This window comes from Phyllobates terribilis, unplaced genomic scaffold (assembly GCF_046119375.1).
Source record: "Phyllobates terribilis strain yellow unplaced genomic scaffold, ASM4611937v1 Scaffold_171__1_contigs__length_4068163, whole genome shotgun sequence".
Lineage (NCBI taxonomy): Eukaryota > Metazoa > Chordata > Amphibia > Anura > Dendrobatidae > Phyllobates > Phyllobates terribilis.
In genome coordinates, this window is record NW_027362931.1 from 3,061,375 (window position 1) to 3,083,518 (window position 22,144).

Genomic DNA, 22,144 nt, shown 5'->3' on the forward strand with positions numbered 1-22,144 from the left:
ATGGACAATTCAACGCTGCGGTGGGACGTGGATGTGGACGTTGATGCTGTTTCTTGAGAAACTGCCATAACAAGTGAAGACTGAGAGGAGGGGGCATCTTTGCATGCAGTATGGACAGGGGATTGCCTTGCACGCACAACAGGGGGTTCTCTTACATGCACAACAGCGGAAGAAGCAGTGGTGACACCCGCTGACACTGGTCGTGGACCCTAGGGTTCGACCCACAAAGTCGGGTGCTTTGCTGACATGTGCCTGATTATGCTGGTGGTGGTCAGGCTGGTAGTTTTGTCACCCCTGCTGATGCTGGTCTGGCAGGTGGTACAAATGGCCTTTTTGGGGTTATCAGCAGAGTCTTTAAAAAAATTCCAGACTCTGGAAGACCTACCGGTTGTACTGGCAACGTCCCTCGTGTTGGTGTTACGGGGAACGGTTGCCCGCCTTCTGTCTGCGGCCACCACACTGCTTCTTCCTGCCTGTTGGGGTACTCTGCCTCCCTCCCCCTGTGTGCTGCTGGCTTCGCTCTGTGTGTCCTCCTGACATGTTGGGTCAGTTACTAGATCATCCACCACCTCCTCCTCTTCCACTTGCGCACCACGGTCCTCCTCCTCACTTTGTGGCAATTGTGTCTCGTCATCGTCCACCTCCTGTGACAAATTGCCAGCGTCGCCTTCCTGTGGCCATGGCTGTTCAAATATTTGGCCATTGCTACATGGGATCTCCTCTTCCACCACTTCAAGCGGAGCAGGCGAGGGGCCCAAATATGGAAATGGACCAGTGAACAGCTCTTCAGAGTGTCCAAGTGTGGGATCAGTTGCTGTCTGACGACACTCGGCATGGTGGGAGGAAGGAGCATCATGGTGAGGAGTATGCGGTCGAGACTCAAGCCTACTAAGACTTGACCGTGTGGAAGACAGACCGGAGGTGGTGGTGCCCAGGTGACTGGAAGTATTATCTGCTATCCAATTAATAACCTGTTCACACTGATCAGTTCCCAATAGTGGTGCTGTTGTGTGCTTCCCTAGTAATTTGGTCAAGAACTGGGAGCGAGAAGATGTGGCTGTTGGTTGTGGCACATTATCACCTTGGCCACGGCCCCGTCCTCTGCACGCACCATCACCAGAACGTCCAGTTCCACGTCCCTTGCCATGCGCCTTGCCCATTGTAAATGAAGTAAAATAGCTTACACTCGCACTATCAATGGAAAAAGGGTAATAAAAAGGAGATTTGAACCGTGGAAGAGGAAAACCACAGTTCTAGTTCTCTGGCCTACACCAGAATCTTTTAAACAGATATATTTGTGTCTAAACAGTCAGACACTCAAACTGGTTTATTTTAAGGAAAAAAGGCAAAAAAGTGGATAATACAGAGATTTGAACCGTGGAACTGCAAAACCACAGTTCTAGTTATCTGGCCGAAACCAGACTCTTTTAAACAGATATATTTGTGTATGAACACTCACAGACACACTCAAATTTTTATTTTTTTTGGGGGGAGGGGAATACCAAAAGGTTAATAAGATGCGTATTTGTACAGTCTGACTGAGGGGAAAAAAAAAAGAGGATTTAGATGAAAAAAAAAAAAGATTTTTCCTGGCCCCTGAGACCTGGAGCTAAGTCTAGCAATTTGAGAAGCAGCACACAGGACTGTAATGCAGTGTTTGTTGGTATAACCACTGCGTCTCCTATACAGCCTGCCTGCCTGCCTGATATCTGGGATGGATGTTAGTCCTCAGAAGGACTGTTTTTTTATTTTGTAGGCTTTAGAGACCCTACAGTACCTATTTTGCAGTATAAATCTCTCCCTAGCTCAGCAGCACTCTCCCTACACTGTCTGATCCGGAGCGACTGTGTCCAAGATGGCGGCGCCCGGTTTTAAATACTCGAGGTGACGCTATGCAGCCAGCCAATCACTGTAATGTCCACAACCAACATGCCTGAAACATTACAGTGACTGGCAGTCAATCCCTGCATGTTCATTGGCTCTGTAAAGAGCGCCAAACATGCAGGGCGGAGACCCGAGCTCCCGCCCGAGTAACCCGAAAATGCTCTGTGCTCGCCGAACATCCCGAGTGGTGAGATGCTCGGGCGAGTACCGAGCAGTGTCGAGCATGCTCGCTCAACACTATTAACCTTACTTTCATGTTATTGTTTAAAAAAAATATGAAACTCCGTATTGGCAAAATTTTAGAAATTGTTCTTGTGTTCAGTGAGATATTAATGAAAATCTTACTTATCAAAGGGGGTGTACTCATTTATGCTGAGCATAGTTTCTTAAAATTTATAAAACACAGTAAACATAATTACAGTTTAATTCCTGTATGACTTCTCTCATGTCTAACAAGATTTGATTTATTTACAAAAGATTTCTCACACAATGAACATGAATACGGCTTCTCCCCAGTGTGACTTCTCTCGTGTTTATTAAGACTTGATTTAGCTGTAAAGCATTTCTCACAGAGTGAACATGAATACGGCTTTTCTCCTGTGTGAGTTTTCTTATGTTTATGAAGTTGTGATTTATGTGTAAAGCATTTTCCACATTGTAAACATGAATACGGCTTTTCTCCTGTGTGAATTCTTTGATGTTTAAAAAAATTTGATTTATCTCTAAAACATTTCCCACATTCTGAACATGAATATGGCTTCTCTCCTGTGTGTTTTCTTATGTTTACAAAGTTGTGAATTCTCTGTAAAGCTTTTTCCACATTGTAAACATGAAAACGGTTTCTCCCCCGTGTGAATTTTTTGATGTTTAAAAAGATTTGATTTATCTCTAAAACATTTCCCACATTCTGAACATGAATACGGCTTCTCTCCTGTATGAATTCTCTGATGTATAATAAGACTCGCTTTATCTATGAATGACTTTCCACATTCCGAACATGAATACGGCTTCTCCCCAGTGTGACTTCTCTTGTGTTTAATAAGACCTGATTTATCTGTAAAGCATTTCCCACATTCTGAACATGAATACGGCTTCTCTCCTGTGTGAATTCTCTGATGTTTATTAAGTTGTGATTTCTCTGTAAAGCATTTTCCGCATTGTAAACATGAAAACGGTCTCTCCCCTGTGTGAATTCTTTGATGTTTATCAAGATTTGCTTTACCTGTAAAACATTTCCCACATTCTGAACATGAATATGACTTCTCTCCTGTGTGAATTCTCTGATGTTTAATAAGACTCCCTTTATCTGTAAAGAATTTCCCACATTCCGAACATGAAAATGGAGTCTCTCCTATATGAATTCTCTGATGTCTAATCAGATTCCATTTATCTGTGAAGGACTTCCCACATTCCGAACATGAAAATGGCTTTTCTCCTGTGTGACTTCTCACATGTCTAACATATTTAGATTTAATTGTAAAGCATTTCCCACATTCTGAACAGGAGTATGGCTTTTCTCCTTTGTGAATGTGAAATTGTTCAGGAGATGATTCCTCATGATTAGGAGGATTATAAGAAAGTGAAGTGCTGTGAAGTCCAGGAGGTGCAGGAAGGGTGAAGAGGTTTTCTCCATTAGAGTGCTCCCAGATATCTTCTTTTTTACAATTTAGTGATAAACCTTTATTCTCACAAGGATTTCCTAGAAGGGGGAAAGAAAGATTGGACGTGATTTTTTTTCTACAACACAAGACAGATTTCTACATTTATTTTCTGGAGCTCACAATGAAGACCCTCGTCAGTGTAAGTACCAGTAATAAGGAAGACAACTACATGCCATAACATTAACACAATGACGGGTAAAGTGAATAACATAAACTGGTGACATTGGCACAAGTCAGGAGTGGCAGAGATTAGACAGCAAATAGACAGTTCTTAAAGGGAATCTGTCATCAGGATTTACCCCTTAATGTACCACCAGTGCCATTTCACTCTCTCAAGCTTCCCATCATGCCCTTAGTGTAGAAAAGTGTCCACACAATTAAAAATGAAGTTTTAATCTTTCATTACTGCATGCAAATGAGATTGACTAGTTGCAAAGGTGGCCACCGTAATCCTGTCCTCAGTATGTTTAAGAGCATGATAGGAAATGTTAGACTGCAATAGCACTGAAGGCACATTAAGGGGGTAAATCCTAATTACAAGGTCCATTTAAAGAGAACCTGTCACTTGCTAAAAAAAATTTGAGTTAAATACCTTGTAAAAAAATCCCTGAGTTGTGACGTTTCTACCGCTCTTTTCTGTTCTGTGCTGCGTCACTCCATTGCAGAGATATTCACATTTGTTCCTCCTGGAGCGCACTATGTGAAATCTCTTTGTTCTTCAGTCGTCTCTGGGGACACGTGCTTTCTCCGGCCCTCCCAAATGCTGCCAATCACAGCCTGGCAGCCTCAGACTGCTAGGTCAGATGCCGAGCTGTGATTAGCAGCATCTGGGAAAGGTGAAAGCGAATGTCCCAATGAAGACACTGAAGAAAACCCAACTGGACTGCAAAGTAGACAGGGCTGGCGTCAGCACCCGGCGTACCCGGGCCCTGGACCTTCAGAGGGACCCACTCACGGTCGGGCCCGGGCTGCTTCCCCGGCACCTGTTCAGGACTGCCGGCGCTGCTTGATTGCCGATACTTCACCAGGCATGGACGCGCGCAGTGCACTGTGCGGCTGTGTCTGGTAGTAATGACACGGCAGGGGCGACACTGCACCTTTAATTGTACTTGTGTGTCGCCCCTGCCGCATCATTACTACCAGACACAACCGCAGAGCGCTCTGCGCACGGTCATGTCTGGTGACCGGTGAAGACAGTGCCGGCAATCAAGCAGCGCTAGAGGTCCTGAACAGGTGGCGGGGAAGCATCCCGGACCCCAACAGCGAGTGGGCCCCTCTGATGGTGCAGGACCATGTCTGTGACACGCCAGAGGCCCTGCACAGCCACATATGCCTGAGCAGCTGCTGGACTGGACACAGGCCGGGGGCAGGTGAGCGAGGCTTCCCAAATCCCCATATTAAAAATATTTCTAATGTGTGTGTGCATTGTGGTGCAGTGAAAGGTGTAGTATTGGATGGAAGGGATATTTGTGGCCTGGATTTTCCCTAGTTCTCCGGGTTTTCAGAGAGAGGGAGAGACTACCACGGGACCAATGGGCAGAACTCATTGCTCCGTTTCTGGCCCCAGGACCTAGGCTTTCATATCAGGACCTAACGCCTGAGCAGATGGCAGACTACACGATCGTCAAGGGTGAGATACTGGCAAGTCTTGGGGTAAATGTGTTCGTCCGGACCCAGACGAGTACACCAGTGGAAGTTTAAACCCTCCAAGCCGGCTCAGTCCCAATATTATGACTTGTTGCATTTAATACAAAAGTGGTTGCAGCCGAGGTACTGTCCCCCAAAGCCATGCTGGACCACATAGTGACTGATAAATTTTGGAGGGCTTTGCCCTACTACTTCCAATCCTAGGTGGGTCAGGCGTCCCCTACTGTTGTGCTCGAGATGATGGACCTTATAGAACGATATGAGGCTACCAAAGAGCTCCAGGGAGGAACTCCCCGGAAGGTGACGGGAAGAACCCCTATGTCCCCACCCCTGACCCAGCGAGCGGAGCCCAGGAGGTACCATACAATTTATGGTACGGCGCAACTCCGAGACCCTACTTTTGTCTCGGGCCAGTGAAATTGTGCTGTTTATTAATGGGGAACCCCAACAACCTGGGGCAGCAATAGTGTTGCCACGTTTTGAGGTGACCCGAGACTTGTTGTATCGAGTCGAGAAAATAGGTGGGGAGATGGTAGAGCAATTACTGGTACCATAGGCATATCGTAGGCTGGTAATGAACCTAGCGCATATGCATGTACTGGGTGGGCATTTGGGCTAAAAGAAAACTCTACACCGAATTTTGCAGCGGTTTTACTTGCTAGAAGTCCATGAAGAAGTTAAACGGTATTTTAATTCATATCCAGTGTGCCACGTAACCAGTCCCCAGCCACATTTTCGGAGTCCTTTGGTGCCTCTGCCAATTATAGAGGTACCTTTCGAAAGAGTGGCAATGGATCTGGTTGGTCCTGTCAATAAGTCAGCAAGGGGTCACCAACATATCCTGGTAGTTCTAGATTATGCCACCCGATATCCTGAAGCAGTTCTGCTGCGCTATGCATCAGCTAAACTCATAGCAAAATAACTCATGGGTATGTTCTCTCGGGTGGGGATTCCATCAAGAGAACAGACCAGGGAACCCTCTTTATGTCAAAAATTATGAAAGAACTGTGCCGCTTGTTAAATGTTAAACAGTTGCGCACATCAGTCTATCATCCCCAAACAGATGGCCTGGTAGAAAGGTTCAATAAGATGCTAAAGCGCATGCTAAAATAAAACAGTCTCCAAAGATGGGAAGGACTGGGATCTCTTACTGCCATATTTGTTGTCTGCAGTGCGGGAGGTGCCCCAGGCATCTACGGGGTTCTCAGCCTTCGAACTGTCGTATCGCAGACATCCCCGGGACTTGCTCGGTATAGCCAAAGAGGCTTGGGAAAACCAACCGACCCCACACAAGAGTGTAATAGAACATGTTGCAAAAATGCAGGAGAATGGAGACAGTCCTACCACTGGTCCGGGAACATATGGAGGCGGCACAACAGTCTCAGAATCGGGTCTATAACCGGGAGGCTCGGGTAAGAACCTTTAGTCTGGGGGATTGGGTGTTGGTACTTGTGCCTACAGTAGATGGCAAATTCCTTGCAAGGTGGCAGGGGCCCTACGAGATAATGGAGAAGGTGGGGCCGGTAAACTACAAGGTACACCAACCAGAACAGAGGAAGCTAGAGCAGGTCTACCATATAAATTTGCTTAAACCATGGAAAGATAGAGATCACCCTGGCGGGGACAGTCCGCTGCCTGCATTTCCTGCGGAGAAGGCTCCATTACCTCTGGGGATGTTGACAGGAGCCTCCACCATAGTTAAGATAGCTGATACTCTGTCCCCTAAGCAGGTTCAGGAGGCCCGGGAGTTCGTTAGCCGAAATACAGATGTTTTCTCTGAACTCCCTGGATGTACCTCCCTAATCCAACATGACATTATCACGGAGCCACAGGGCAAAATCCGACTAAAGTCGTATAGCGTGCCTGAGGCTCGGCGACAAGCTATCTCGGAGGAGGTGAATACTATGCTGCAGTTAGGTGTCACTGAAGAATCCCAAAGTGAGTGGGCTAGCCCAATAGTAATAATACCTAAGCCCGATGGGGCGCTATGGTTCTGTAATGACTTCAGGAAGTTTTGAAATTTGACGCCTACCCCATGCCCCGAGTGGATGAATTGATAGAGTGGTTTTGGCAGGCACGGTACTTTTCAACCCTTGACCTCACAAAAGGGTACTAGCAGGTGCCCCTAACAGAGACGGCTAAGGAGAAAACGGCCTTTGTGACGCCCGAAGGGCTATTCCAGTATAAAGTATTATCCTTTGGTTTGCATGGTGCGCCAGCAACGTTCCAGCGGTTAATGGATATTATTCTCCATCCCCATCACCGCTATGCCTCAGCCTATCTTGATGACATTGTTGTGTACAGTGCAGACTGGGAAAGTCACATACCAAAAGGTACAGGCGGTAATAGATTCCCTCCGACAAGCCGGGCTAACCACCAACCCAAAGAAATGTTCCATAGGGTTTGAAGAAGCTCGGTACTTGGGTTACGTCATTGGGAGAGGAGTCCTCAAACCCCAAGTAAAAAAAAGTAGAGGCGTTTCAGAACTGGCCCCGTCCCCTCACAACAAAGCAGGTGAGAGCTTTTCTAGGTTTAGTGTGATATTACAGACGATTTATTCCTAACTTTGCCACCTTGTCAGCTCCTTTAACAGACTGCTTGAAAGGGAGAAAGTCCGTGATGGGCCGCTGGAATGATCAGACAGAGGAGGCTTTTGTAAAATTAAAGTCTGTACTGCGTGATACACCGGTTCTGGTTACACCAAATTCCAAAAAGGAGTTCATTGTGCAGACCGATGCCTCGGAGATAGGTCTTCGGGCCGTGCTGTCTCAAGAGGTTAACGAGGAAGAGCATCCCGTTAGTTTCCTGAGCCGGAAGCTTACCCCAGCCGAAACAAGGTACAGTATAGTAGAGAGAGAGTGCCAGGCCATTAAGTGAGTACCTGAGTCTCTCTGCTATTACTTGCTGGGGAGGACATTTCGTTTGGTGACCGATCATTCCCCTCTTACGTGGATGAGTCAAGCTAAGGAAAGGAATGCGCGAGTCACTAGGTGGTTTGTGTCCCTCCAAAATTTCAAGTTTTCAGTGGAACATCGGGCAGGCAGACTGCTGGGGGAATGCAGATGCCCTGTCCAGAGTCCACTGTATGACATGTGTCCACCCCCATAGGGTTGAACAAAGGGGGGAGGTATGTGGTGCAGTAAAAGGTGTAGCAATGGATGGAAGGTATATTGCTCCCAGCAAGATAAAATGTGGCCTGGATTTTCCCTAATTCTCCGGGTTTTCAGCGCAACACCTGACATACACAGCTGCAGCAATCAAGCCTGCATAAGCGAGTTAGGGGGGAAATCTCAGGGTGTGAGGAGCTCGGCTGGAAGGAGACTGAATTTGTGTTGCTGTTTGGATACATGCTGGAAAGGTCTGTGACAAAGATTCATGCAACCCTGGGAATGGCACCTGGCGGTCGCCTGTGGCCTGCAACTAACCACATCACTAGTGGTGACCAGGTTAGTTAAGCCCGTCCCATGCTAGGGTGAGTCTGAGACCGGTGGTTCTCCAAGTTGGAGTACATTTACATTGTGTTTTTTCCCTTTCTGCCACCTGTTCTTTAAAGTGTGAATAAAACACTGAAGTTTGGACTTTAAGCCTGTGTGTTGCCTCATTACTGCGTTGTTGCCGCTGCCTACCAGAGCAAATCCCTACAGCATGCATGTATGATGTGAATGTGTGTGTATGACTGGGTATATATATTCATGTCCGTTTTACATGTGTTTTTAAGAATTTGTGTTCAAATATGTATGTATGCCTGTATGTGTACGTATCTCTGTATATGTTTGTGTATGTGCTCGTACCGTGTGTGCGTGCATGTCTGCGTACCGTGTGTGCGTGCATGTCTGCGTACCGTGTGTGCGTGCATGTCTGCGTACCGTGTGTGCGTGCATGTCTGCGTACCGTGTGTGAGTGCATGTCTGCGTACCGTGTGTGCGTGCATGTCTGCGTACCGTGTGTGCGTGCATGTCTGCGTACCGTGTGTGAGTGCATGTCTGCGTACCGTGTGTGAGTGCATGTCTGCGTACCGTGTGTGCTTGTTTGCATACAGTATGTGAATGATGTGGGGGCAGCTGGGACCCTGTGTTGTATACCTATATTTCTCCGCCGTATCTGTGCATCATGAATGCTGGTGTGTGTTAAAGGGGCCACTGACTCTGTCACCCAGGGCCCACGAAAACCAGGAGCCGGCCCTGAAAGTAGAGATTTCACATGATGCACTCCAGAAGGAACGAATCTGAATATCTGTGCAATAGAGTTACGCAGTGCAACACGGAAAACAGTGGAAGACTCAGCGGAGCTCGGGGCTTTTTACAAGGTATTTTACAAATTTTTTTGGAACAAGTGACAAATCCTCTTTACAGTTTATATTGGAAGAAAGATAATGGTTACATGCATGTCAAGAGAACTAGTTCAGCGAGTCTGAAAAGTGAATCGGTTTACCCAGTATACACCGTGGTCCATAGCAAAAAAAAACGACAGTAGCACAAAGTACTGAAATAGTTAATTCTGGATGGTTAGAGCCCATGCTCCCCCCTGTCCACCACTAGAAGTGCTTGTAATGGGCAAGAGAGTGTGAGGAGTGGATGATGGAGCAGGAGAAGATGGCCTCTTCTGATGAATCACATCTCCATCACGTGGCTGGCCGGTGATTGTGCGTCAGGTACCTGGGGCAGAGCTGGGGCAGGGGGCGCTATGAGAAGACTTTCCCATTACTGAGATAGGAGAGGATGGTCACTACTGGTCAGAGTCCATGTAGATGGGAGGAGCTCGGCCTCTAGCCCCGCCCTCCCCTCCCCCTACACAGATTCTTATCAGGAGCGGCCGTCACCTCCGATCTCAGTGATGGAACAATGTTTCCTAACTGAATAGAGATTTTACCCCGGAACCGAGAATCCTGAGACGGAAGAAGAAATACGCAGATTTCTGTGGAGACTCCGGGGACAAAGTCTCCTATTTCCATCTCGTCTATTCTTACAATTCATGAAGTTTATTCCTCTTATTCCTGTGTAATAAAGACTGATCAGGACGTTGTGTATATTATATGGGAACAATGAGGAATACTGTCACCATGTAACAATACATCGCTTATGGTTTATGGCCGCCAGGATTTGGTAACACAAAAATGTCTGAAAAGAAACAAAGTATTTATTGTAGAAAAGTCCTAAAAGAAAATGAAATAAATATATTGTTATTGGCTTGGATTAGTTGTATTACGGCAGTTACAGCGACCCTCCACCCCGGGACTGAACACTACACATTTCCCTGTACAGTCCCCTATGGGGTCCTCTGCCCTCCGCTGCCCCCTCAGATCGGTGGTCCCTTCCCCCGGCTTCCAGGGCGGCCAGTGCAGTGGTATGGGGAGGGCAGTAATACGTCTACCCAACCCTCCCCTGCCTTTCCTGTGCTGTGACCTATGGGGCAGCACCACATCCTATTAATCTCCCAGCAGTCTGCGGGGCGTCACCAGTTACAGATGTATTCTGCACCTGCTTTCATTGCTCCTGTTTGTCTTTGGTAACCTTGTCTGGCTTCCATAATACCCCGGGATGACTTAGGCCTCCATCTACAGGACCATTCTTACTCTTAATTTGATATAGTTAATATTAATATATATATAATAATAATAAAATATTATCTGAAGGCATTATTGGCTCTTTTTCACATGCATTAGTACAACTAGAGCGGCCGATATGCAGTTTAGGACTGATACAAGTAAGTAGTAATCATCCTTTCTATTAACGAGCCCTCACTGCACTTATACAGATTCACATGTTCATATCTAAATATCTATATACCACGGATTTCGATCAATAGTTGGTATATTTATTTATTTTACTTATATAGCGCCATTAATTCCACAGTGATCATCACTGTCCCCATTGGGGCTCACAATCTAAATTCCCTATCAGTCTTTGGAGTGTGGGAGGAAACCCATGCAAACATGGGGAGAACATACAGACTCATTGCAGATGTTGTCCTTGGTGGGATTCGAACCCAGGACCCCAGAGCTGCAGTGCTATCCACTGAGCCACCGTGCTTCCCATGATTAATATATCTCTCATAATAATCACTATTGCACTTTTTTATATCTGGGTCTCTGTATTTTGATTGACAAATATGGTGTCTTCCCTGGGATGGTGGACAGAAGGTGGGAACATCCGCACCATCTGGAAGAACATGTGGTGAAGTATAATCTGTGCAGAAGATCTATACCGGTCACGTCTATCTCCTAGGGATGCTAGGCTAGAGCTGAGCAGCCTGGTGTCTGAGGGGAGGATATCAGGGCGAAACCCACGGTCTGGTGTCCCACCGCACAAATAAACCTACATTTGTCGCTGATGAGATTGTCTGCATTTGTCATGTGTGTTTACCCGCAGTATGGCCGCCAGTTTGTGGAGACGTTCCTGAGAGTTGGGATGCTCCTTCTGAACTGCTGCTTTAAAAAGCATTGGGTGAGTTATATGGTGGTCTCCTGAACGGTCGGGGGGTCAGAATAGGATCCCACTCCGTGTAACAGTGAACAGTCGACTATCACAGACGCCGTATCACCTCCATTGTATAGATAACCACCACAATCCTCCTGACGAAGTTCCATTATTGAAGGACTGAAACGTTACCCTTGTGGATTGCAAAATAAGGCCACGGCCCAACTATTTGGTCAGTATTCGGTCAGTATTTTTTCTCAGGAGTGGGAGATAAATGGAGGATTTATGCACTTGTTGCTATTATACCTTTTCTCTGATTGTTCCTCACCTGGTTTTGGCTCCCACTCCTGAGAAAAAATACTGACCGAATACTGATAGTTGGGCCGTGACCTAAGGATCATTGTGGAGTGTGAGAAACTTACCCACTAGGCCCCCTTCACACGTCCGTTGAAAACCGGTCCCGGAAAAACCAGTGTCACCAGTGAGCCACAGAAATGACAAAGCTTCTCCTGTACTTTGCAATGTTAAATATGTGCAGCACATGGATGGCACACAAGGTCGCCATCAGGGCATTACTGCCCTTACTACTGTATGGGGCCTGGTGAAAAGAAGCAAGAAGGGGGGACCCAAGCACTCTGGCAGCCCGGGGCCCCTCTCCTTGCTTCTTCTCAGCAGGCCTCAGGGGCAACAAATATGGTATTTAATATTCAACATGTAATAACTGTAAATGAGTACCGTTTTTGTTGTTTTTTTGAGGCTCCCCAAAGATCTAATTGCAGCCTGAGTCTATTACATCATTTATATAGAGTCCTCTTTTTCTTAGTGAGATGTCAGTGTGCATGCGCATTTCCCGGCTCTCACAAACTTCTGGGAGTGCGCCCACACTGACAGCATGGGTTCCACGCGTATGTGTCACGGCGCACATCTGGGAAGTTCTATTCCATTGTGAGGTTTGTTGGACACGTCATGCAGCAATGGGGAAATATGATCCCCCGATTGGAAGAAGCGAGGCGAAACGTGCGTCGGGGAGAGAGGAGGCTACAGATATCCACATATATTTACAGGTAGTAAATCTCTTCATGTTCTTGTATTTTTTGCCATTATTAGGCATGAGCTTCCCAAACATGCTTTAAGCAATCTGGCACCGGTCTATGAAGGGGCACGTGCAATAAACTTAAATAATTAGTTTCTAGCAGGCTGGAACTATGTAGGTATTCTATTCAATGCACTCGTACTAGTACTGATACCAGGGATATATATAGACATTATCTGCAATATATACCTTATGACAGGTGATTACTAAATCTTCAATTGATATACTGGTATATAAGACCCTAGTAAACAGAATTATTGTCTAGGAATTCTCTGGATATCTCTCCTTTGATTGTTGTTATATCGAGTTTTCTTAATCAAAGTTTATGTCTGCACTCCAGTCCTGTGTATGTATATATGTGTGTGTGTGTGTGTGTGTGTGTGTGTGTGTGTGTGTGTGTGTGTGTGTGTGTATGTGTGTGTGTATGTGTGTGTGTGTATGTATGTGTGTGTATGTATGTGTGTGTATGTATGTGTGTGTATGTATGTGTGTGTATGTATATGTATGTGTGTGTGTGTGTGTGTGTGTGTGTGTGTGTGTGTGTGTGTGTGTGTGTGTGTGTGTGTGTGTGTGTGTGTGTATGTATGTATATATATATATATATATATATATATATATATATATATAATTTATTTATTTATATTTACACATTTCTTAAACTGATTGAGATTCACAGTATTACATTGGATGATCCTCGTACTGCCCTCTGGAGGCATTGTCTGTTTTTACTTTTTTTTATCCGACATGTTATGATTCTTGTTTTTAATTAATTCAAAATAAAGAGAATATTCTTTTATTATTATATGGAACTCCTCATTTTTCTGGGATTAAAATTTCCCGGGAATAGTTTATAATATAGTGAATCTCTCCATATTACAAGATTCACCATTAATGACACACTTACGGGATATAATCCGTGCATGGTTAAGGGCGCCCCCTCTGGGCAGTATCTAGTCTCCATGTTTATACGTTGATTGAACCAGGTCTCAAAAACCAACATGATGTCAGATAACGACAACTCTAGATGCGGCCATCGCAGCTGTTTGTAGATACGAGCTCCTAATCCCTTTTATGATGAAGCAATTCCCCACCCGGCACAGAGGACTAAACATCTGTCATGTACTGTCACCTACCTGGTGGCCTCCGCTTGCCTCCGACTGAGACCGGTGTTCTGGTCCTCCTACATCCAAGATGGCCTCCATAGTGGCAGAGGGACGACAGCAGTATGTCTGACCCACACCTCCATAGCACGGCATTTACTTACTTACCATAGGGGTCTTCATGCCACTGGGCGGCCGGCCTGGATGAGGAGGGACCAGAACGCCGGCCTCAGTGTAGGAGGCAGTGGGAGGCAAACAGAGGCGACAGGTAGGACGACTCTACATGTGACATGTGCCGTCACTCGTCAGCACCAGGCAGAGGCTGCTACATCACCGAGATCCATAGGACGGGGAGATTCATCACCTGGAGCACAAGCTCAGTCATTTATATGGCAGCAGGGACTTGTGGAAGAAAAATATGGACGTAAAGGATGGAAGGAATATTACAGAAGGTAAAGGAAAACTAATATGTGCTTCCTAAATCATTAAGAAGGCGGCCCCGGTATTCATCAGAGCACAACCGGACTCTACAGGAGCAGCCGCGCCATCACCGGATGCTTCTGCTGTGATGTGGACGGCGGATAAAGCTTCACTGCACCGGAGACTCCACACGATATTACACACCGGTCATCATCATCATCACACACCGGTCGTCATCATCACACAACGGTCATTGTCATCATCATCATCATCACACGCCGGTCATTATTACACACCTGTGGAAACATCTACAGGAATCTCCTCCTTCACGTCACTCACACACGGCTGATCCCCCCTCGTCATCGCTTCTTCTTCTGTCTCGTCCTTCACTTTCTTAGTCGGATCTTCCTCCTGATATATCAGATGTAACAATCAGCACAATACAAGAAACCACCAAAATCTGTGACATCTATGACCTATGACACTTCAGTGTCGTCTACCTGATGATCCTCCGGGATGTTGTGATTCTCCTCTGGACAGTCCTGGGGATACAGAGGACGGGGACATCTCTCTGGTGGATTTCTCCTCCTGGATCCATCTGTGGAGACACACAGACTGAATACATGACCTGCCGTGTATCTGTCTATATATGAGAGTCGTCTCTCAGAACCAGTAATTCTATGTTTATGTATCAGGGAATAAATTACATTGTTGTGGTCCTCACCACCGGTACTGAGGTCCCAGCACATTGTGGACCTCAAGTATGAAGTGATAATCAGCGAGGCCAAAGCCTAATGCTCTGCACTCGGAGGATGAGGACCCTGAGGAGAGGGACAGAGAAGACCCTCGTCAGTCAGATGAAGGAGCCGTACTAAAAAACACAACTTCTCCAAGTTTTGTCTCCAGGGATGGAACCACAGAGGAGCTGGAGAAAGCTCCACATTTCTATCCATTGGTTTCCTCTCCTAATTCACTGTATGGAGATTGGGGGAAGGACGGTGACCATTTACTAGTGATTGTATTTTGAGAGCTCATGATGTCACCATGAGGACACGGCCTCCCTCCTGGACAGGATCCTCTGGGATCACTCAGAGGAGAGAACCTGACATCCTCCTATTAAAAGACGAGTTACCGCGTTTTTATTCTTCTTTAAAATAGACATAAATATCCACATCCGTCTCGATAAAAACACTAAAATAGGCAGCAAGTGCTCGGAAAGTTCTGCGTTTATCTCTGAAGGAGGAAAATATGAACGTGTACGACTAACGTACGAAGTCACAGAACCCGGAAGGACGGTGTTGTGGGGAGCACCCGGTACACAGCGGTTAGCACCTATCAATGTGTAGAAAGGACAACTAGAGAGCAGGCACCGGGGTCATGGGCGCTTACTGATGCATACGAGGAGCCAAGGAGAGATTGTCTGGTCAGACTCCACAGAAAAGCTCCATAATACATATTCTTCTGAACAAACAACCCTTTAACCCCTTCCCTCCTGAGTCTGTTTTCACCTTCCTGAGTCGGCCATTTTTTTACAATTCTGACCAGCATCACTTTATGTGGTAATAACTCTGGAGCTTCAATGTATCCCATTGTTTTTGAGACTGTATTTTTCGTGAAACATTGTACTTCATGTTAGTGGTAAATTTAGGTCAATATCTTTTGCGATTATTTCTGAAAATATTGAAAACATTACAAAAAATTTTGAAAATTTCTCACTTAATTTTTATGCCCTTAAACCAGATACAGTGGCTTGCAAAAGTATTCACCTCCCTTTTGACATTTTACTACCTCCCAAACTGGAATTTCATGTTTTTTAGGCTTTGCATCAGTTCATGTACAGAACAAGCATACAACTGTGAACATTTGGTTTTCTTTTTATTGTGAAGCAAACAACAAATAGGACAAAATAACTGAAAACGTCAGTGTGCATAACTATTCACCCTTAAAGTCAGTACTTTGTAGAGCCTCCTTTTTGCGGCAGTTACAGCTACAAGTCATTTTGGATAGGTCTCTATGAGCTTTCCACATCTGCCCACTGGGATTTTTGCCCAGTCCTCAAGGCAAAACTGCTCCAGCTCTGTCAAGTCTGACCACAGATTCTCCATTGGATTAAGGTCTGGGCTTTGACTCAGCCACTCCAAAACATTTACACGATTTCCCTTAAACCACTCGAGTGCTGATTTAGCAGTTAGCTTTGGGACATTGTCTTGTTGGAAAGTGAACCTCCGTCCCAGCTTCAAATCACTGACAGACCGAAACAGGTTTTGCTCAAGAATATCCCTGTATTTCGCTCCATCGATCTTCCCCTTGACTCAAACCATTTTCCCTGTCCCTGCTGCTGAAAAACATCCCCACAGCATGATGCCTTCACCAGGTTTCACTGTGGGGATGGTGTTCTTGGTGTGATGAGCTTTTGGTTTGGCGCCAGACATAGCGCTTACCTTAGTGGCCAAAAAGTTTAATTTTGGTCTCATCTAACCTTCCTCCTTACATTTGGGGAGTCTCCCACGTCTTTTGGCAAACTCAAAATAATCCTTACAATTTTTTTGTGTAGGTAATGGCTTTTTTCTGCCCACTCTTACATAAATGCTACCTCTATGGAGTGTACAGTTGTCATATGCACAGATACTCCAGTCTCTGCTTGGGAACTCTGCAGCTCCTTCAGGGTTTCCTTTGGTCTCTGTGCTGCCTCTCTGATTAATGCCCTCCTTGCCTGGGCTGGGAGTTTTGGTGTGCACCCTCTCTTGGCAGGTTTGTTGTGGCACCATGTTCTTTCCATTTGATGATAATGGATTTGATGGTGCTACGGGTGATCATCAGAGATTGGGATATTTTTTTATAATGCACTTCTCAATAACTTGTTTGGAGATCTCCTTGGTCTTCATGGTGTTGTTTGGAGATCTCCTTGGTCTTCATGGTGTTGTTTGGAGGTCTCCTTGGTCTTCATGGTGTTGTTTGGAGGTCTCCTTGGTCTTCATGGTGTTGTTTGGAGATCTCCTTGGTCTTCATGGTGTTGTTTGGAGATCTCCTTGGTCTTCATGGTGTGGTTTGGAGATCTCCTTGGTCTTCATGGTGTTGTTTGGAGATCTCCTTGGTCTTCATGGTGTTGTTTGGAGATCTCCTTGGTCTTCATGGTGTTGTTTGGAGATCTCCTTGGTCTTCATGGTGTTGTTTGGTTAGTGGTGCCTCTTGATAATGGTGTTGCAGCTTCTGTGGCCTTTCAGAAAAGGTAAAGTGTATATACTGACAGACCATGTGACAATTAGATTGCACACAGGGGGACGTCACTAAGCATGTGACTTATGAAGGGAATCGCTTAAACCAGAAATTTTTAGAGGATTCATAGCAAAAGGGCTGTATACATAAGCACATGCCAATTTTTGTAGAAATATCTCTCAAATCAGGAGATATTTCAAACATAATGAAAATGACATAACTCAATCATCTTCAAAAAATGACAGAGAAAAAGAAAGAGGAGGGGTGGGAGGAAAGATAAAAGATATCTCCAACGACAAAGGAAACTTTGGAAAACACGGTAATTAACATGTCAAGCTATCTATTAACAGAGGCTGAAGTTACAGTTCTATCCAAAGGCTTAACCTTCTCCCCGACAAATGAGTTTGACGTTTATAGAACTTTATTAGATGTGAATAAATTTGTGAGAACTTTCACTTTGCGTTGTCATTTCATGGTCAATGAACAGAATGAGAACATGGAGAACTCGTTACAAGAAGTTTCTCATGATAATGTTCCCAATAGAACTGGAACTTTTGATGAACAGGGTTCACTTCTTGAACATAAAAGAGATTTTTTTTTATAACAAACGATTGAAAGTAACTATTACTATCCAGTCAAGTCTCGTCCACCTGTCTTGGATGTTTTCTAGGAAATGATTGAAGATGAACTACTTACATTAAGGAAAATAGAGACATAAATGTAATAAGCTAACGGTATCAGAGCAATGAGCTCTGAGAACTCTGACCTCCTCATAAGGAAAGCAGACAAAGGACGATCCGCTGTTCTATTGAATGTGGGACTTTATGAAAAATTGAGTTGGGAAATCTGCAGACAAAATGTGACCGATGCTCTAAGGAAGGTGAAAGATTCTGAAAGAAGCCGCCGAGGACGAAGACTCAAGACTGATGAAGACGACAGCGGACAAACCGCGACTCACAGATCAGAAGAGAAGAATCAGGGAATGAAAGCTGTGAGAAAATGTAGAGAAAACCAGAGCAAGTCTGGAGAAAAATCATCTATTATAGGACGAGGCCGAGAGACGTCATCACATCCACCGGAGCCAACAAGAGTCTCCTCTCACCTGGTGATGTCAGAGGCCGGAGCTCCTCCATCATCACCTCCTGGTACCGATCCTGGTGTCCTTCTAGATACTCCCACTCCTCCATGGAGAGATAGACAGCGACGTCCTGACACCTTATAGGAACCTGACAACGACACCGCCATCACCCAGAATCCTCCAGTGCCGTCCTGTATAATGTCCCAGCAGTCACCTCTCCGCTCATCACCCAGAATCCTCCAGTGCTGTCCTGTATAATGTCCCAGCAGTCACCTCTCCGCTCATCACCCAGAATCCTCCAGTGCCGTCCTGTATAATGTCCCAGCAGTCACCTCTCCGGTCACCACCCAGAATCCTCCAGTGCTGTCCTGTATAATGTCCCAGCAGTCACCTCTCCACTCATCACCCAGAATCCTCCAGTGCTGTCCTGTATAATGTCCCAGCAGTCACCTCTCCGGTCACCACCCAGAATCCTCCAGTGCTGTCCTGTATAATGTCCCAGCAGTCACCTCTCCGGTCACCACCCAGAATCCTCCAGTGCTGTCCTGTATAATGTCCCAGCAGTCACCTCTCCACTCATCACCCAGAATCCTCCAGTGCTGTCCTGTATAATGTCCCAGCAGTCACCTCTCCGCTCATCACCCAGAATCCTCCAGTGCTGTCCTGTATAATGTCCCAACAGTCACCTCTCCGGTCATCACCCAGAATCCTCCAGTGCTGTCCTGTATAATGTCCCAGCAGTCACCTCTCCGCTCATCACCCAGTATCCTCCAGTGCTGTCCTGTATAATGTCCCAGCAGTCACCTCTCCGCTCATCACCCAGAATCCTCCAGTGCTGCCCTGAATAATGTCCCAGCAGTCACCTCTTCGGTCATCACCCAGAATCCTCCAGTGCTGTCCAGTATAATGTCCCAGCAGTCACCTCTCCGCTCATCACCCAGAATCCTCCAGTGCTGTCCTGTATAATGTCCCAGCAGTCACCTCTCCGCTCATCACCCAGAATCCTCTAGTGCTGTCCTGTATAATGTCCCAGCAGTCACCTCTTCGGTCATCACCCAGAATCCTCCAGTGATGTCCTGTATAATGTCCCAGCAGTCACCTCTTCGGTCATCACCCAGAATCCTCCAGTGCTGTCCTGTATAATGTCCCAGCAGTCACCTCTCCGCTCATCACTCAGAATCCTCCAGTGCTGTCCTGTATAATGTCCCAGCAGTCACCTCTCCGCTCATCACCCAGAATCCTCCAGTGCTGTCCTGTATAATGTCCCAGCAGTCACCTCTCCGGTCATCACCCAGAATCCTCCAGTGCTGTCCTGTATAATGTCCCAGCATTCACCTCTCCGGTCATCACCCAGAATCCTCCAGTGCTGTCCTGTATAATGTCCCAGCAGTCACCTCTCCGCTCAGCAGCTCAATCATCTTGTTGCTGAGCTCTAGGATCTTCTTCTTCTTCCTCTCATGTATCGGGGGGTGCGGGGGAGGCTCTGTGATGGGGTCCGGGCTCCGCCCTCCTGACTCCTGGAGATGGATGATGGGAGTCACACCCTCCCCCGGTGTCTTCCTCACTATTGTGTAATCCTGTATATGGAGAAAAAGTGGTAAAACACGAAACCCCAGAGACATAATGAAATAGTTGTTGCTTTTTGACCAAAAACCTAATTACAGGTTCCTATTAACTCCTTCACCCCCAGCCTGTTTTCACCTTCCTGACCAGGACAAATATTTCAATTCTGACCAGTTTCACTTTAAGTCTGGCCCTCAGACCGCCACCGTCTTCTTACAGCAATCAGCTTGTGAGACAGCTGATGTGATGACTTCATTTCATCGTGTCAGCTGTGCACTGCAGAGAGTCAGTCAGAGACAGAAGCAGAGGCAGAGCGCCGGGGGAACGGGAGAGAAGTGAGTATGTGGTGTTTTTTTTTCAAGTGTATGTGATGTTTGTATGTATATAGAGAGGCCATGTGGGGGCTCATGCTATATATGGGAGGCTCTGTGGAGGCTCATGCTGTACAGTGTCATGTAAACGTTTAGGCACCCGTGGTCAAAATTACTGTTATTGTGAACAGTTAAGCAAGTTGAAGATGAAATGATCTCTAAAAGGCCTAAAGTTAAACAAGAGTGGAAAGACACTTCTCTGGCTATAAAAGCGTTCACAAGCTGTGATACCATGGGTGCCCAAACTTTTACATGCTACTGTACATGGGAGGCTATGTGTGGGAGCTCATGCTGTGTATGGGAGGCTATGTGTGGGAGCTCATGCTGTATATGGGAGGCTGTGCGGGGGGCTTATGCTGTATATGGGAGGCTATGTGTTGGAGCTCATGCTGTGTATGGGAGGCTATGCGGGGGGCTTATGCTGTATATGGGAGGCTGTGCGGGGGGCTTATGCTGTATATGGGAGGCTATGTGTGGGTGCTCATGATGTGTATGGGAGGCTTTGCGAGGGCTCATGCTGTAAATGGGAGGCTATGTGTGGGAGCTCATAGTGTAGTTTTTCTGATTCAATATGCCTCTTTCCCAATAAACGGGCATTGCAGGACCTTAGGTATTGTGGTAAATCGACTCACTTGGTTGCCATAGAGGTACACAGGAACACTGTCTCTTTAAATTTTCTGCTGAGTTAATTAAGAGCACTGCATAAACTACAGCAATGTTAGCAAAAACAAACACAGCCTTCCTGGCGTAATAGGAAAAACAAAACATAACAATAAAGTATAGAACAGTCCTTGTTGCTACGAGTAACCGCCCGCTTCAGGAACAAACAATCCCAGGTTTGTCTTTCCTTCATATGACAAAACAGCTCAGAGCTTTCACCTCCAGACCCTCCCCACACCAAATGCTCTGAAAGGCTGTGATTTTATCCTCTGAGTTCCTCCTGTTATGATCTGCAACATAAACTAAGGAAAGATAGAGGAAAGCTGTCCCTACAGTAAGACTAAGCTGAATCCCTACGATGTAGCGGGCTGCCTGTTCCTTGTGAACAGACCCGCCTTAGTCCTCGGCTAGTCTGAACGAAGACCTATAGAATTAAGGGAGGGGTCCCTAAATGAACTAAGGACTGGGACAAAAATGGGACACCTCCTAACAGAAGTTGTTGCAGAGCACAAAAGACAAACTGACAAAAAGTACAATCCAGATGTTGCAGGTGCTGCTGGTGGTGGCTTTGGACCAGGTGCTTGATCAGCTCCTCCATTTTGTCTGACCGCTGTTCCATGCTCCCACCTGCCTTCACCCAGGACATGCGGTCTGTCCACAGCCGTCACACTTGCTTCCTGAGGATCTTGCCTGCACTTCTAACACCAACTGTGGTAGATCGACTCACTTGGTTGCCATAGAGGTACACAGGAACACTGTCTCTTTAAATCTTCTGCTGAGTTTATTAAGAGCACTGCATAAACTACAGCAATCTTAGCAAAAACAAACACGGCCTTCCCGGCTAACAGGAAAAACATAACCATAACATATGGCACAGTCCTTGTTGCTACAGGTAACCGCCCGCTTCAGGAACAAACAATCAAAGGTTTGTCTTTTCTTCATATGACAAAACAGCTCAGAGCTTTCACCTCCAGGTCCTCCCCACACCAAATGCTCTGACAGGCTGTGATTTTATCCCCTTTCTACAGGTGTTTA

At 46.1% G+C, this 22,144-nt stretch overlaps 1 protein-coding gene across 1 annotated transcript in view; it reads right to left on the bottom strand.

Annotated features, from left to right (window-relative positions):
* The window catches only part of LOC141212385 (uncharacterized), a 77,817-nt gene extending 59,158 nt beyond the window's left edge, over positions 1 to 18,659 (bottom strand). Inside the window, exons 1-4 of the mRNA XM_073664933.1 lie at positions 18,540 to 18,659; positions 14,722 to 14,819; positions 14,518 to 14,632; positions 2,666 to 3,583 (exon numbers count right to left, since the gene is read on the bottom strand). Of these exons, the coding sequence (XP_073521034.1) occupies positions 2,666 to 3,583; positions 14,518 to 14,632; positions 14,722 to 14,819; positions 18,540 to 18,624 (1,216 nt within the window). The 5' untranslated portion in view covers positions 18,625 to 18,659. The remainder of the gene's footprint in view (positions 1 to 2,665; positions 3,584 to 14,517; positions 14,633 to 14,721; positions 14,820 to 18,539) is intronic.
* Positions 18,660 to 22,144: the final 3,485 nt, after the last annotated feature.